This window comes from Somniosus microcephalus, chromosome 13, assembly GCF_052327205.1.
Source record: "Somniosus microcephalus isolate GS21.2 chromosome 13, FLI_Smic_1.0, whole genome shotgun sequence".
NCBI classification, from domain to species: domain Eukaryota; kingdom Metazoa; phylum Chordata; class Chondrichthyes; order Squaliformes; family Somniosidae; genus Somniosus; species Somniosus microcephalus.
This window is the reverse complement of record NC_140999.1, coordinates 42,478,470-42,492,217: the sequence shown is the minus strand read 5'-3', so window position 1 is coordinate 42,492,217 and position 13,748 is coordinate 42,478,470. Positions and strand designations below refer to the sequence as shown.

The following is a 13,748-nucleotide window of genomic DNA, read 5'->3' as shown; positions in this document are numbered from 1 at the left end:
TAGCTGGGGGACAGTGCAGCTGCAGCTTTGTTCTAATATTCAAATGATGTAGGAATGACAGAATAGCACCACCTGTGTCTTTTCTGGACTTTATTCCAGTTCCTCATTATGCTGATATAACTGGGCATGCAAAGTTGCTAGGCGATCAGCTGTTTACAGGAGTATGTTTAAAGAGCTTGAAAGAAGATTCATTCAACAATCTTTTTGGACATTCTTTACCCATTTCTTCAGTCGTAACTTTCAAAAGGAAAGTGGATATATACTTAAAAATTGCTGCAGGGAAGAGCAGGGGAATGGGACTAATTGGACAGCTATTTCAAAGAGCCGGCACAGGCACGATGGGTCGAATAGCCACCTTCAGTGCTGTATGATTCTGTGAACACTATTACTGATAACAATGGGCTTTCCGGTCATGATTCTCTATTTGAAGTTGGAAGAGGAGGAGAACCATTGAAAGGATGCCAGGCAGGTCAAGCTGCATAGGTGCTCTGTGGCGGGTACCCGCACACCCACATCTGTAGAGGGAGGTGAACATACCTGATTGGTCACACCTGCCAAGATATAGCCAAGCATATTTGCAGACATTATCGTACCTACCAGGTAATGACAGAGGGACTGATTTCCAAATTTCCAGTCAACAACAGCTTGTAGCTTTAACATAGTAAAACGCCCCCAGGCGCTTCACAGGAGCGTTATCAGACAAAATTTGACACCGAGCCACATAAGGAGATATTAGGACAGGTGATCAAAAACTAGGTCAAAGAGGTAGGTTTTAAGGAGCGTCATAGAGGCTTAGGGAGGGAATTCAGAGTTTAGGGCCTCGACAGCTGAAGGCACGGCCGGCAATGGAGGGGCGAAGGAAATTGGGGATTCACAAGAGGCAAGAATTGGAGGAACGCCGACTTCTCGGAGGATTGTAGGGCTGGAAAAAGTTTTGAGGACCTGGGAAAGAAGGAGACATTTTAATTTCAACGCAGCGAGGATGCTGGGAGAAGGAAGAGTGTGCAGGATGATGCGTACGTAGAATAAGACAATAGCAGAGTAGTACTGATAGTTTTGCAGTATTGAGAAAGGCCGGGCTGGTTTCAGCAATAATGGGGCTTGTTTTTGTGCTCATTATTCTGCTTTTCCGGTACCCACTGCCAGCATCAAGCACTTCCAGGTCACGTACAGTATGGGTTAGGAGTATAGCTCCTTCTACACTGTCGCATCAAGCACTCCAGTGTCTGGTGAGATGGTGAGTAAAGTTCCCTCTACTTCAATCCAACAATGTGTCTCAGTCCCAACCGCAAAATTTCTAGCAGTATGACATTTTTCCATTTCTCCACCAGCTATCATGTATCCTCTCTAAGTGAGATTGCCAATTAGAGCTATTTTAGGGCTGTGCTTATGCTGTAGCCTAAACTAGATTGAGACTGCTGAAGCTCATTTAATGTGAGACCATTAGAACTAGTAGATATGGGAGACTTTCATCCCATCAGTTTGGGATTAAGGCCAGATCCAAGAGGTGGGAGACAGTGACCTATTAGCACCCACAGCATTCATCTTTGAGCTGCAAATATCACTCTGACTGGGTGTGCTGTAAATACCTGTTAATATCTATACAGAGCTTTGCCTAATGGATGTTGAATAATAAATGACATGACTCATTTGATCTGGGAATAAAATGGATTGCCTGAATACACGGTGAACAATTTCCATCAGTGCTTCCCCCATCCCAATTTATTCATATAAAAGTGATGAGGAAATGGCCTTATGTTGAACACAGGAAAAAGGCGAACCAATTCATCTGTGATTCAGTGACAAAGCCAAACACGTTCTGTGTTCCAAATTGCCATCTGATAATCTGAACTCAAGCCAAGCGAAGGTTGGACTCAGTTCTATTCTACTGAATTACTCAGCTTTGGGTAAGATGCAGTTATCGGCCAGGGTTTCCCTCTGTTGTATGCTGCTTTGCTGTGTTTATTTTAAGCGAGAGCCCCAGATGGGCAAAGAGAGATTCTATTCTATGCGGTAAATCAAAAAGTAATGATTAGTGAAAACAAGGTTGGGATTCAAAAAAGCTGAAGGTTGTCGAGGAAAGGGAAGACTGAGAGTGGAGGAGTTCCACAGTTTAGACTTGGGTGGGGACCTTGCATCCAAACTGAAAAGGGAAGGCTGACCCAAGCATCATGTAATGGTTGCCGGGTTCAGTGCTAAATACTAGCACAAAGAAGCAGCTAATATTGAATTTAATGAACTAGGAATTGTTTTTTTTTTTTTTAAATGCTGCAACGAGATGAAAAAGTCTTGCGTTATACAAAGCTCATCTCCGACAGCAGTGGATTAAGTTGAGTTGGAGTTAGTTAGACTCTTATTTTTTGGGTTAGAGTTGATTAGGATGGGATTAAGTCTCTGGTTAGTCTCAATTTAGGGTTATGTTAAGTCTTGGGTTAGAGTAGATTTGAAGTTGACTTGGGTTGGTTAAGTCTAGGATTAGAGTTGGGTTAAGTCTTGTTGCGAGTGGGGTCTCAGGCTAGGGTTGGTTACACTCAGTTAAAGTTGGGTTAGATCTGTGGTTAGAGTCAGTTAGTCCCAGGCTAGAGTCGATGACAAATTAGATTTTAGGGTTGAGTCTCGAGTTGGAGTCAGTCGGTTAGTCTTGTTTTCGAATTGGAATGGGTTAAACTCTGCTCTGTTGTAGGGATATAAAAACTAAAAATGTTGGAAATACATCTGAGGAAGCTGCTATGCATTTGTCTTTTTTCCCTGCAGCAGCTGCCAACCCCAGCTGATGTGTAACATTGTGCAATCTCGTCCGAGACAAACAATGAAGTAGAAATACTGATGGATTGTTTCACTGACAGAAACTAGTCACTGAATTGCTTTCAGATGGAAATCCAAATATATGAAGCCTGTAATTCTGGGGTCCCCGCTCTGCCACCAAGTACCTCAGTGGAGCAGGACTCCTTCCTGCATTGGCCAGCAACACAGCCCCCATCGCAAATCACAAGGATGGAGTCATCCCCATAATTGGGGTGAGAAGGCACTACTCATCTGTAAGGGCATTTCATAGGCGCCAGCCCTGTTGTGCTGAAATCTGTCCGCTTCATCAGTGAGACATTGAAGCCTGGGAAAGGCCAAAGATGATAATAAGTTACATATTCTTCTGTTCCTAAGGGAGCAAGTGTGCATGTTTTCAAAAATAATCAATCCCCTCCGGGATCTTTTGTTTTTTGGTCTTTCCTAGGCCCTCAACAGAACTTGTGCTAGTTCTCAGCTGGCGAGATTTCTGTTGGGTCTTAATAGATGAATTCTGGAGTTGCCCAGCAACGTCTCCAGATATGCCAGCAAGACTTGCCATCAGAACCTGGAGCCAAATTTAACCAGGGCAGATTGAAGTTCTACCCCATATTGCCCCTTCAGCAATCCATCCTCATTATGCTCTCCCCAGACCCAGAATTTCAAGCCCACACTACTTTCTTTAGAAAAAAAAAAGTCATGTTTTCATGATTTACCAGAAGTTTGCTATTGTTCATGGGATTAAGAAGTGCGTTAGATTGTTTCTGAAATCCCTTGCGTCTTTGCTCACAGAGCCTGTTGTCTCCGGTTGCATTTGGTTTTGGATGCGAATATTTCTCTCTCTACGAGGAACAAGGAATTGGTATCCAGTGGTTCAACCTTGCCTCCAGCCCTGTAGAGGGCGATGCGTACAATTTTACTACTTCCATCATCCTCATGCTGTTTGACGCTGTCCTCTATGGCATTGCCACCTGGTACATTGAAGCAGTGTTTCCAGGTAATTAATTATTTTATCATGTTTTATATTATGTCCAGAGTGCAATGCAAATATCCCCTTGATCTAGCTGGGCTAAATAAAAGACAAATACAATTGTTAAACAAATTTCATAAATTTGTTAACCAGCCAAATGAAAATCCATTTGAAAACACTTCATCCAGAGAAGCTTTTCTGAAGGCTGAGTTCATAAGTACATTGTACAGTGCAGCATTGAGCCATACAGATCAGGAAGTCCCAAGGTTCATCGCAGCTGAGTTAGCCAATCTCAGTTGGGTGGCATTAGGGATGCTACATTTGGCCTCAGTGTGTCTTGGGCTGCGGAGGGGAATAATCAGCCAGGGTTCCAGCTATCCACTGACTGCTGCTGGAAGGTGTGTGTATGAACATTGGGTGAGGGCTGGTCTGTGATGGCCCCACGGTTAAATATCTTGCCAGCTTGCACTGTATAGGCTCTTACATGAAGAATGGTAACTTACACAATGTACTGGCAAGCAGCCAGTACCCGTGAACCAAATCCCAGCAAGAGTCAGCTTCTTCAGAAGAAGAGGGAAGAAAGTCAACTATTCTCAGAAATTCTCTAAGGGTCCACTTGGCTTAGTTGATAGCATTCTTGTCTTTGAGCCAGAAGGTTGTGGGTTAAAGCCACACTCCAGGACTTGAGCCCATAATCTAGGCTGACATTTCAGTGCAGTACTGAGGGAGTTCTGTTGGAAGTGTCAACTTTCGGGTGAAACATTAAATTGAGGCCTGTTTAGGTGGACATAAAAGATCCTGTTGCACAGTTTGAAGGGCAGGGAGTTGTCCTTGTGTCCTGGCAAACATTCATCCCTCAACCAGTACATCAAAAACCAATTAACTGGGTGATCCAGCTCATATTTGCTGTGGAGCCTTACAGCGTGCAAATTGGATGCTGCGTTTATCTACATAACAGTAGTGACTGCACTTCAATAGTAATTCATTGGCTGATGATGTGAAAGTTGCAATATAAATGCATGTTCTTTCTTATCCTTTTCCTTCTGCCTTGCCACCTTTCTCTCTACTTTCAAAAATCCTCCTCAAAACCTGCTTCTTTGACTCATGCCTTCAGTTCACCATCCTAACTTCCCTGCTCCCCTCACATTTTCCCATGCTTGGTTTTGCATGTGTTCTTGTCCTCCTCATTGTAAAGTGCTTTGAGGCATCTTTCTGCACATAGAGTGCTACTTGAATGGGAGTATTAGTTGTTAAGGTGTAACAGATTCTGGTCCCATTTTATTACTGGATTTATGCTTGTAGGTCAATACGGAGTCCCCAAACCCTGGTATTTTCCTGTCCTCAGGAGTTACTGGTGTGGAGAGTTTCATTGTAATGAGGATCCGTTTCAACTCTCTGATAATGGCAGCACCAATAAAGGTAAGGGCTTCGGAACCAAATGGCTCAGATCCACCATTTTGGATTTGTTATATTTTTGTGTGCCTCCAGTAATTTTAAGATCATCAACGGTTCCTTCAAGAGTGTCTTGCCAGTCTATGGTTGGCTTATATTCCCAAAATTGATCTTGGTAATGCGGCTGATATCTAACTACACCTTGTTTTACACTACAGGGTGGATTTGGAGTGCTGCATGAGACGTTTGAACAGCTGTGCTGTAATGACTTTTACGACTACAGTTTTGCCTGTGGATGTGTGCAGACGATGTTGCTGCTGTATATGGGCAGTCAACTCGCCTCACAGTTTTTAAAAATAAAATTGGTGTGAATTCCAGGCCCAATCCAGCCGTGTGTGTGATGAGGGGAAGCAGAAGGGAGACAAAGGGGGTGAAATTGGGTGCCTTTGCGCCTCCCGTTAACGCCCTCGGGGGTGGGGGGGGCGCTAATGGGGCACAAATGACTTTGCAACCGGGCGCAGCGCTGACATATGGCGGAAGTTTTGCGGCGGCGCTACAGCATTGTGCCCCGATCTCCTTCGCCCAGAGATCGTGACGTCATCGCCCCGGTAACGCCCCGGACCCGAAATTTACTTCCGCCCCCCTGCAGCAGCGTCGGTTGAAAACACCGACAGCTGCAGGAGGCGTGCATCGGCCAGCGGCCGCTTCAGGGGAGATGATTAAAGGCGAGGTGGCCGAGGTAAGTATATAAAAAAAAAAACTTAGCTCACCTGTTGACATTTTTTTCACGGGTTCTCGCCCACGAGCGATCAGCCCGGCACTCTGCTTGAGTGCTGGGCTGATCATGCAGGATCGCGGCTGCCTTGGTGGTCCAGGTAGGTACTTTTTAAATTGCAGAGTCTGTAGCGATGGCCCTTCCCTTTAAGAGAGGGAAGGAGCCTTTGAACACAGTAGCGCTGCACGGCCCAGTGTGCAGCGCTGCTGAAGTCTCCGCCCCCGCCTGCTGCTTGATTTAGCGCTCCACTTCCTTCCTGGAGCGCAAAACTGAATTTTTTAAAAGTTAAGAAACATTAGTGCCTGGTGCTAATTTTAATTTTCTCAACTTTTAAAATTTAGTGCCTCAAATGGGGCTATAATGAATTTCTCCCCCAAAGAATATAAGAGAGTGTCATTTTTTTATTCGCAGTCAAGTAAAGGAAGTCCCCCAACTGTTCCTCTACCTGGGAATGTTTGATTGATCAGTGTGTGGTTAGTTTAAAATGGCTGAGCAATAGGAGCACATGTTTTTAAGCTCGGGCCTTCTTGTTTGCTACTGACTGACCTGAGACAATTATTTTACAGAGTGAATCACATTTCAAAACATTTTTTTCTTTGTTTCTTTCAGTCCATCTGGAGAAGGAACCAACTCATCTCAAGTTGGGCGTGTCCATCCAGAAGCTGGTGAAGGTTTACGGGAATGGGAAGAAGGTGGCTGTTAATGGACTTAGCCTCAATTTCTATGAGGGGCAAATCACCTCATTCCTGGGGCACAACGGAGCTGGAAAAACAACGACCATGTAAGATTTGTTTGATGGGTGGGCCGGTATTGATTGGGATGGGTAGGTAGGGGATGTCTTGCCTGGTAAGTATTTTTTAATATTAAATAAACATTACAATATTTACGATGTTTGATCTAATGATAGTAACTGCTGGCCACCATTATACCACCAAGTTGTACCTTGCAGTTCTCCTGCTGTATTTGGGAGGATTACCCGTGCCAGCTCAAATACTGATGTCGTGGGGCTTCTGATGGGGCAATACTGATCAAAAGACTTGGGAAACATCAAATGGAATTGCACAATTTGGAGCAGGAAGAGTCACGTCTCCCTCAGTGGTTGCACATGTGCTCCTGATTGCTCTGCTCCATTGGTCACTTGATATTTTTTTCTTTCGGTCTTTCCCATTTTCTTTCTTTACCATCTCCCTCGCCCCCCTCATTATCTCCCTCGCCCCCTCACTCCACTCTTTTTCGCTCTTCCTCCCCCTCTCTCCCCTTCTCGCTCTCTCCCCCTCGTGTTCTCTCTCTCTCTCTCCCTAGTATTCCCTCTCTCTCTCCCTCGTGTTCTCTCTCCATGTTATCTCTTTCGCTCTTTCTCTTCTCTCTCTCTCTCTCTCTCTCTCTCTCTCTCTCTCTCTCTCTCTCTCTCTCTCTCTCTCTCCCTTTCCCTTTCCCCTTCTCTTTCTCTCTCTCTCTCTCTCGAAATCTCTTCTTTTTCATTCTCTCTCACCCGCCCTCTCCTTTTTAAAAAAAAAAAAAAAAAAAAAACATTATCTGAGTGATGGGCATTTTGGAACACAGTATAAAATAATTACTTATTGATAAATTACGGTTATAAATGCTGCGCTCTTTCAGCAGGAATGTGTTTGGGCTGGCTAATGTTCTTTGATTGGGGCAAAGAGCCTGCTAGACTCTCCCATTAAAACCTTTCCTTATCCTGACCCCCATTCAAAATAATGGAATTACGGAAAAATTTCATTTATTGAACTGTTTCTTAGACCCTTTGTTAGAGTCAATGATTTGTTACGCTCAGACCCAGTGAAACTGGCATTCTCTGCCTCTGGGACTTTGAATCACTCTTCATGGGTAAATGTAGCCATGGCGGGATTTTGTGCTGTAATGCACCCCACCAAATCGCTTCCCCTCTCCTGTATTGAATTAACGTAATTTATTCATGTGTGAGATGATTTCTTTTTGCAGCCAAACTGTGAACAAAACTAGAGAATTAAAGTAAAAAGGAAGACGTCTTTATACAGTGCCCTGTCGCAGCTCAGATAAATCTCAAAAGTGCATCACAGCCAAAGAACTACTTCAAATCGCACTGACTTTTATGTAAGCAAATGTAGCAGCTGTTCTGCACACAGCAAAACCCTACAAACACCAATAAGATCATAAAAATTACTGCACAGAATGATGCCATTCAGCCTGTCACACGTGTGCTGGTGCTAGCTCTTCAGCGAGAGCTGTCTAAGCATGATTTCCCTGCCCTTTCTCATTATATTTTTGATAATTAATCGGTTCATCTGTTTTTGGTGGTGTTGGTTAAGGAATGAATGTTGGCTGGGAGAACTTGCTCTTTTTAATTAATGCCACAGGATCACAGGCCTGATGATGCAATACTCCCTTTACTGCCTGGAGTGTTAGTCTAGTTGATTGGCTCAAGACCAGGAGTGAGGCATGAATCCGCAGCCTAGCTTGGGTGAGAATGCTTCCAACTGAGCCAAGCTGGCACCTTCAAGATGAAAATGCACAGTCGTTCAGTCAGAATCTGAAAGAGAAAAGGTGGAGTAATGTTTCGGGTGGGACCTTTCTATCGGGATACAAGAGGTGCAAAGTGCTGGATATCAGTTCAAAGGCATCTCTGCTAGGCTCCAAAGTGATTGGAAAGGCGAAAGAGCTAAACATGCTTCCGAAGAGCAATAGAATGTGAATGGGAGAACCCAATAAGAAAATTGGGAGGGGGAAGAGGAAGCGGAGGGGCAGGTAGGCTTCCTGCATTTTTGAAGTCAGCGTCAAGACCAGAGGGTTGAAGCTTACCCAGGAGGAAGATGAAATACTGTTCACGACAGTTGCCTTGAACAAGTTCCAGCACAGGGTTTGCTCTTTTAATGTGTCTTTCCTCTTGCCAGATGCTGACCTACCTACTGTGTATCTCCAGCATTTGCTGATTCACATTTTTGATGGTCTTTTTCTACAGTGACACTTCCATTATAGTCTGAAATTATGTTTATTATTTCCTGCAAGGTCTATCCTGACCGGATTGTTCCCACCCACCTCTGGGACAGCCTATATTCTGGGCAGAGATATCTTCACCGAGATGGATACAATCAGAAAGTCACTAGGGATATGTCCACAGCACAATGTACTTTTTGACATGTAAGTATTTTTTTAAAAAAAGGACATTTACATCACCAGATCACCCAGATAGATGTGGGTGAGAAAGGCTGTCAGCCCATTCCAGTTTATCTATCTAGAAAAAGCTGCAGTCCTCCCAATTACAGCATCCCTCATCCCTCAGTCATGCCTTTGTTACCTCTAGACTTGATTATTCCAGTGTTCTCCGGGCCAGTCTCCCAAACCTGCATCCTCCATAAACTTCAACTCATCCAAAACTCTGCTGCCCGTATTCTAACTCGCACCAAGTCCCACTCACCCATCACCGCTGTGGGCACTGACCTACATTGGCTCCCAGTCCGGCAACGCCTCGATTTTAAATTCTTATCCTTGTTTTCAATTCCCTCGCTGGCCTAGCCCCTCCCTATCTCTGTAACCTCCTTCAGCTCCACAACCCTCAGATCTCTGCACTCGTCCAATTCTGGTCTCTTTCTCCGATTTTAATTGCTCCAACATTGGCGGCCGTGCCTTCAGCTGCCTGGGCCCTAAGATCTCTCTGCCCCTCTACCTCTCCTCCTTTAAGATGCTCTTTTAAACCTGCCTCTTTGGCCATGTTTTTGGTCACCTGGCTCGGTGTCAAATTTTGTTTGATAACGCTCCAGTGAAGCACCTTGGGACGTTTTACTATGTTAAAGGCACTATATAAATACAAGTTGTTGTTGTTACCTAAATAATTCCAAGGTTTTTTTTAAACCTTCATTACCCTTCCCAACTCTTGATTACTCTCTGTGAAGAACATCCTCATATCCATCCCATGTTTTTCCAATTCTCTAGCATTTATTGCTGTAAAAAATAGTTCCCCTTCTTCACCCCCCCTTCTCCCAAAGGCAATGACAAATGCTGCGGTACAGCCCCTGGGTGCTTGTGCTGGTAACCCACAAGTACTTTGTCCAAGTAGTGAGTGTGGCCGTTGAGTGTCAGCAGCCTATTCAACTATGGAGGTCATTATAACTGAGCCTTAATCTGTCTTCATCCAATGTCCACACGCACATTTTCCAGCCGGTGGGTCACTGGATAGTGATTACAGGCAGTAAACCTCCCTAGCCAGAGGGCACAAAGGTGAATTGTAGCACCCCAACCTCTGCCCTGATCAAGGTCCGTTTACTCAGTACAAACTGAGGATAAAGCCCAAGGGACCTTCCTGGACTGTGTGGCATGGTTGAACACTGGATGGAACACTTACCCACCGAACCAGGGAGAGAGCTGAGAAATTGATTCACTGCCTTGATGTAAAGTAGTCTTCCTGACCAGTAAGCATTAATAAATACACAGCTTCAATAGCAGAGGATTGAAATTTGATCAGAAAACCAGAGCGCTCAGTGACTGTTGCGTATCTATTCCAATCCGAATCTGTAAAGGGCCAATGGGGAAGGGACGCTGCACCGTTCAGTAATTTGTTGTTTGTAATTGTTAAACTGATGTTTTAGACTGACTGTGGAGGAGCACATCTGGTTTTACGGAAGACTGAAGGGGCTGACTGAGGAGGAGGTGAATGAAGAAATTAAGCTGATGATTGACGATGTGGGTCTGCTGCACAAACGTCAAGAACAAACAAAAAATCTCTCAGGTGACAAGTCAATTCTTCCCATCAACCAGTGTAAGAGGTCACCATGTTTTTTCTGCCTAAATGTATAAATATTCTATTTGTGTATTTATTCTAAGGTGGCATGCAACGAAAGCTTTCCGTCGCCATAGCCTTCGTTGGTGGGTCAAAGGTTGTTGTTTTAGATGAGCCAACTGCTGGCGTTGACCCTTACTCCCGCCGAGGAATATGGGAGCTCCTGCTTAAATATAGGAAAGGTGAGTCATGTAACAAATGACTATTAACTCATTGGTGGGACTAATAAAACATGCTGATTAATTGAGAGTGTCAGTTAGATCCATAATAAATCAGTGGGTATCCTCTGCCTCTGAACCTTTCACTGTTTTGTGCTGATGTAAATTACAAAAAATTGTGACCAATTTTATTCAAAGAACTAGGAAAATAGTGGCTTCTCGATGGGCCAGAGCTGCTTCTCGTCACTTCCAGCTTATTCCCCTCTGCTGAGTCTTTCTTCCCTTCTCCATTTTTCCCCCCTCTCTCTCCCTAACGCTACTGCTACCCTCGCAGTTGCTCCTGTGACCAAGGCGTTTGGTGCTTTCCTGGTTACCAAGACCAGTGTCCGAAGGTCATTCGGAGAAGTAATTATAATGTCCCAAAACCACATTTTAATCCAAGTTCTGGGTTTCTTTAGTTGATCCTTTTCATTTTTGTTCCAAAGCAAAGTTCAATGATCATCAAATCACTCATTTTCTGTTCTAAACCTTTGAACTGTTGCAGGGGTAAAGATGCTGGATGTTCTTTGTTACTTTTCCCAAGTGGCCACTCATCATGTCTGATCCCCCAGGCAGTGACTGTGCCAGGCTATGTGACTCTGGAGGGCATCATAGCCACGACTAATGCTGACCTTCTCAGCAGGAGCAGGAACACCAGCTGATTAGGTTCCCCCCCACCCCCATTCCTAGGGCTACTGAGAGCAATTCTAGTGGCACTTAGTGCCACGCAAGCTGCGATCAGCTAACTCATCACTGACCAGGGATTTAATTTGGGAAATTTACCGCTTCCGCCAAGACTCTAACTATTTATGGAGCTTTTTAAAGGAGATTGCATTTGTTAGTTGTGATTTGTCATTCTGCAGGCCGCACCATAATTTTATCGACCCATTACATGGATGAGGCGGACCTCCTTGGGGACAGAATTGCCATCATCTCCCATGGAAAGCTCTGCTGCTGTGGCTCCTCGCTGTTCCTCAAAAACCATTTGGGAACTGGCTATTACCTGACCTTAGTTAAAAAAGAGAACGATAAGACAACACCAGCCAGCTCCAGCAGCACCACCATCGGTCTGAGAAAGGTACCCCAGGAATTTTGCACTTGTCTGTCTCTCTCTCTCGCACACACTATTGAGCCATCTGTAAATGGCCAAGGCCCACAGTGCAGGGCCTCACCAAGGGTGAGATGAGTAGCAGATAATATCGGGTACATTAGGAAGTAGTGGTTGGGTGAAACCAGGTTTTCTTTTAAAAGCTTGTAAATCATAGGAGGGAGTGGAAACTGGGGGAGGTGAGGAATTCCATCGTTTTGAGATCCTGGGAAATAATCAGTCAGAGTAGGAGTTAGTGCAGTGAACCTTGATTTTGACACAGGAAGGAGGGAAAACCGGGTCCCTGGTTGGATTAATGTTTATATTTTTTAAACTTGTATTCATTGTAGTTATTAGAATAAACATTTACATATAGCAGCATGACTTATCTCATCTTCTCTCCTATTCGTCAACCTTTTTGCTGTCCTGCACTGTGCGTGCGCATTCACTCTCACTCACTCACTCACGTGCTTTGCTTTTCTAGAGTATTAAAATTCTCTGGTATTGGTGAGACCGCACCTGGAATACTGCGTACAGTTTTGGTGTCCATACTTAAGAAAAGACATACTTGCTCTCGAGTCAGTAAAAAGAAGGCTCACTCGGTTAATCCCGGGGATGAGGGGATGGACATATGAGGAGAGGTTGAGTAGATTGGGACTCTACTCATTGGAGTTCAGAAGAATGAGAGGCGATCTTATTGAAACATATAAGATTGTGAAGGGGTTGGATCGGGTGGATGCGGGGAGGATGTTCCCGATGATGGGTGAAACTAGAACTAGGGGGCATAGTCTTAGAATAAGGGGCTGCTCTTTCAAAACTGAGATGAGGAGGAACTACTTCACTCAGAGGGTGGTAGGTCCATGGAATATGCTGCCCCAAAAAGCTGTAGAAGCTATATCATTACATAAATTTAAAACAGAAATAGACAGTTTCCTAGAAGTAAAGGGAATTAAGGGTTATGGGGAACGGGCAGGAATTTGGACATGAGTCTAGGTTCGGATCGGTCATGGCCCTGTGGGTAGCGGAGCGGGCCCAGGGGTCATGTAGCCTGATCCTGCTCCTATTTCATGTGTCTAATTCTGTTAGGTTCAGGAGATGGTTCAGTGATAGTAGATTGGCGGTTAGGATCAGATCAGCCATGATCTTATTGAATGGCGGAGCAGGCTCGAGGGGCCGATTGGCCTACTCCTGCTCCTATTTCTTATGTTCTTATTTTAGGGGGGATTTTTCACATTCTGATATCTGCATAATATTCAGTCCTGACATTCCTTGTGTTAGTTTCCAAGGCTAGGATTGCCATGAGTTTTTACTTCTGTTCGGTTGCAGATTTTAACCTCCGTTTCGCTAGAGGGATCCACTCTGATGGCCTTTTGTCGTCATTGACTGTTTCTTGTGTTCTTAATATTGCCAGGATGACAGTGATTCCGAGAGGAGCTATGATACTGGGCTTGGCAGTGAGCAGTACAGTGAAACCGGCGCACTGGGTAAGTTTCACTCCCTTTATTGGTACGAATAAGGTGTGCTTTGTCATTGTTCCCTTTCACTTACGGCACTCACAGTCCAACCGAGCACTTAGGCACTTTTATCCTTTTTGCTTCAACTGGATCCAGTTTCAGTCGAGCGGTGCCTCTACGTCATTCTCTGACTTTTACATTTGCAACAGGTCCCCAGGGCTCCTAAAAGGAGCAAACCCACAGGATCAGCTCCTTTGTCCCAACAGCAGAATCATAGACCCAGGTTTTCATTGCTTGTTCACACTGGACAGTCCATTC

The 13,748-nt window shown here is 44.6% G+C and overlaps 1 protein-coding gene across 6 annotated transcripts in view; it reads left to right on the top strand.

Moving 5' to 3' along the window:
• LOC147108271 (phospholipid-transporting ATPase ABCA1-like) overlaps nucleotides 1–13,748 on the top strand; it is a 177,662-nt gene that overhangs the window by 109,386 nt on the left and 54,528 nt on the right. For all 6 annotated transcript variants that reach the window (XM_086004827.1, XM_086004831.1, XM_086004826.1 and 3 more), the window contains 8 exons: nucleotides 3,574–3,778; nucleotides 5,054–5,170; nucleotides 6,528–6,699; nucleotides 8,925–9,056; nucleotides 10,502–10,641; nucleotides 10,737–10,874; nucleotides 11,753–11,967; nucleotides 13,388–13,460. In XM_086004827.1, the coding sequence (XP_085860953.1) occupies nucleotides 3,574–3,778; nucleotides 5,054–5,170; nucleotides 6,528–6,699; nucleotides 8,925–9,056; nucleotides 10,502–10,641; nucleotides 10,737–10,874; nucleotides 11,753–11,967; nucleotides 13,388–13,460 (1,192 nt within the window). The remainder of the gene's footprint in view (nucleotides 1–3,573; nucleotides 3,779–5,053; nucleotides 5,171–6,527; nucleotides 6,700–8,924; nucleotides 9,057–10,501; nucleotides 10,642–10,736; nucleotides 10,875–11,752; nucleotides 11,968–13,387; nucleotides 13,461–13,748) is intronic.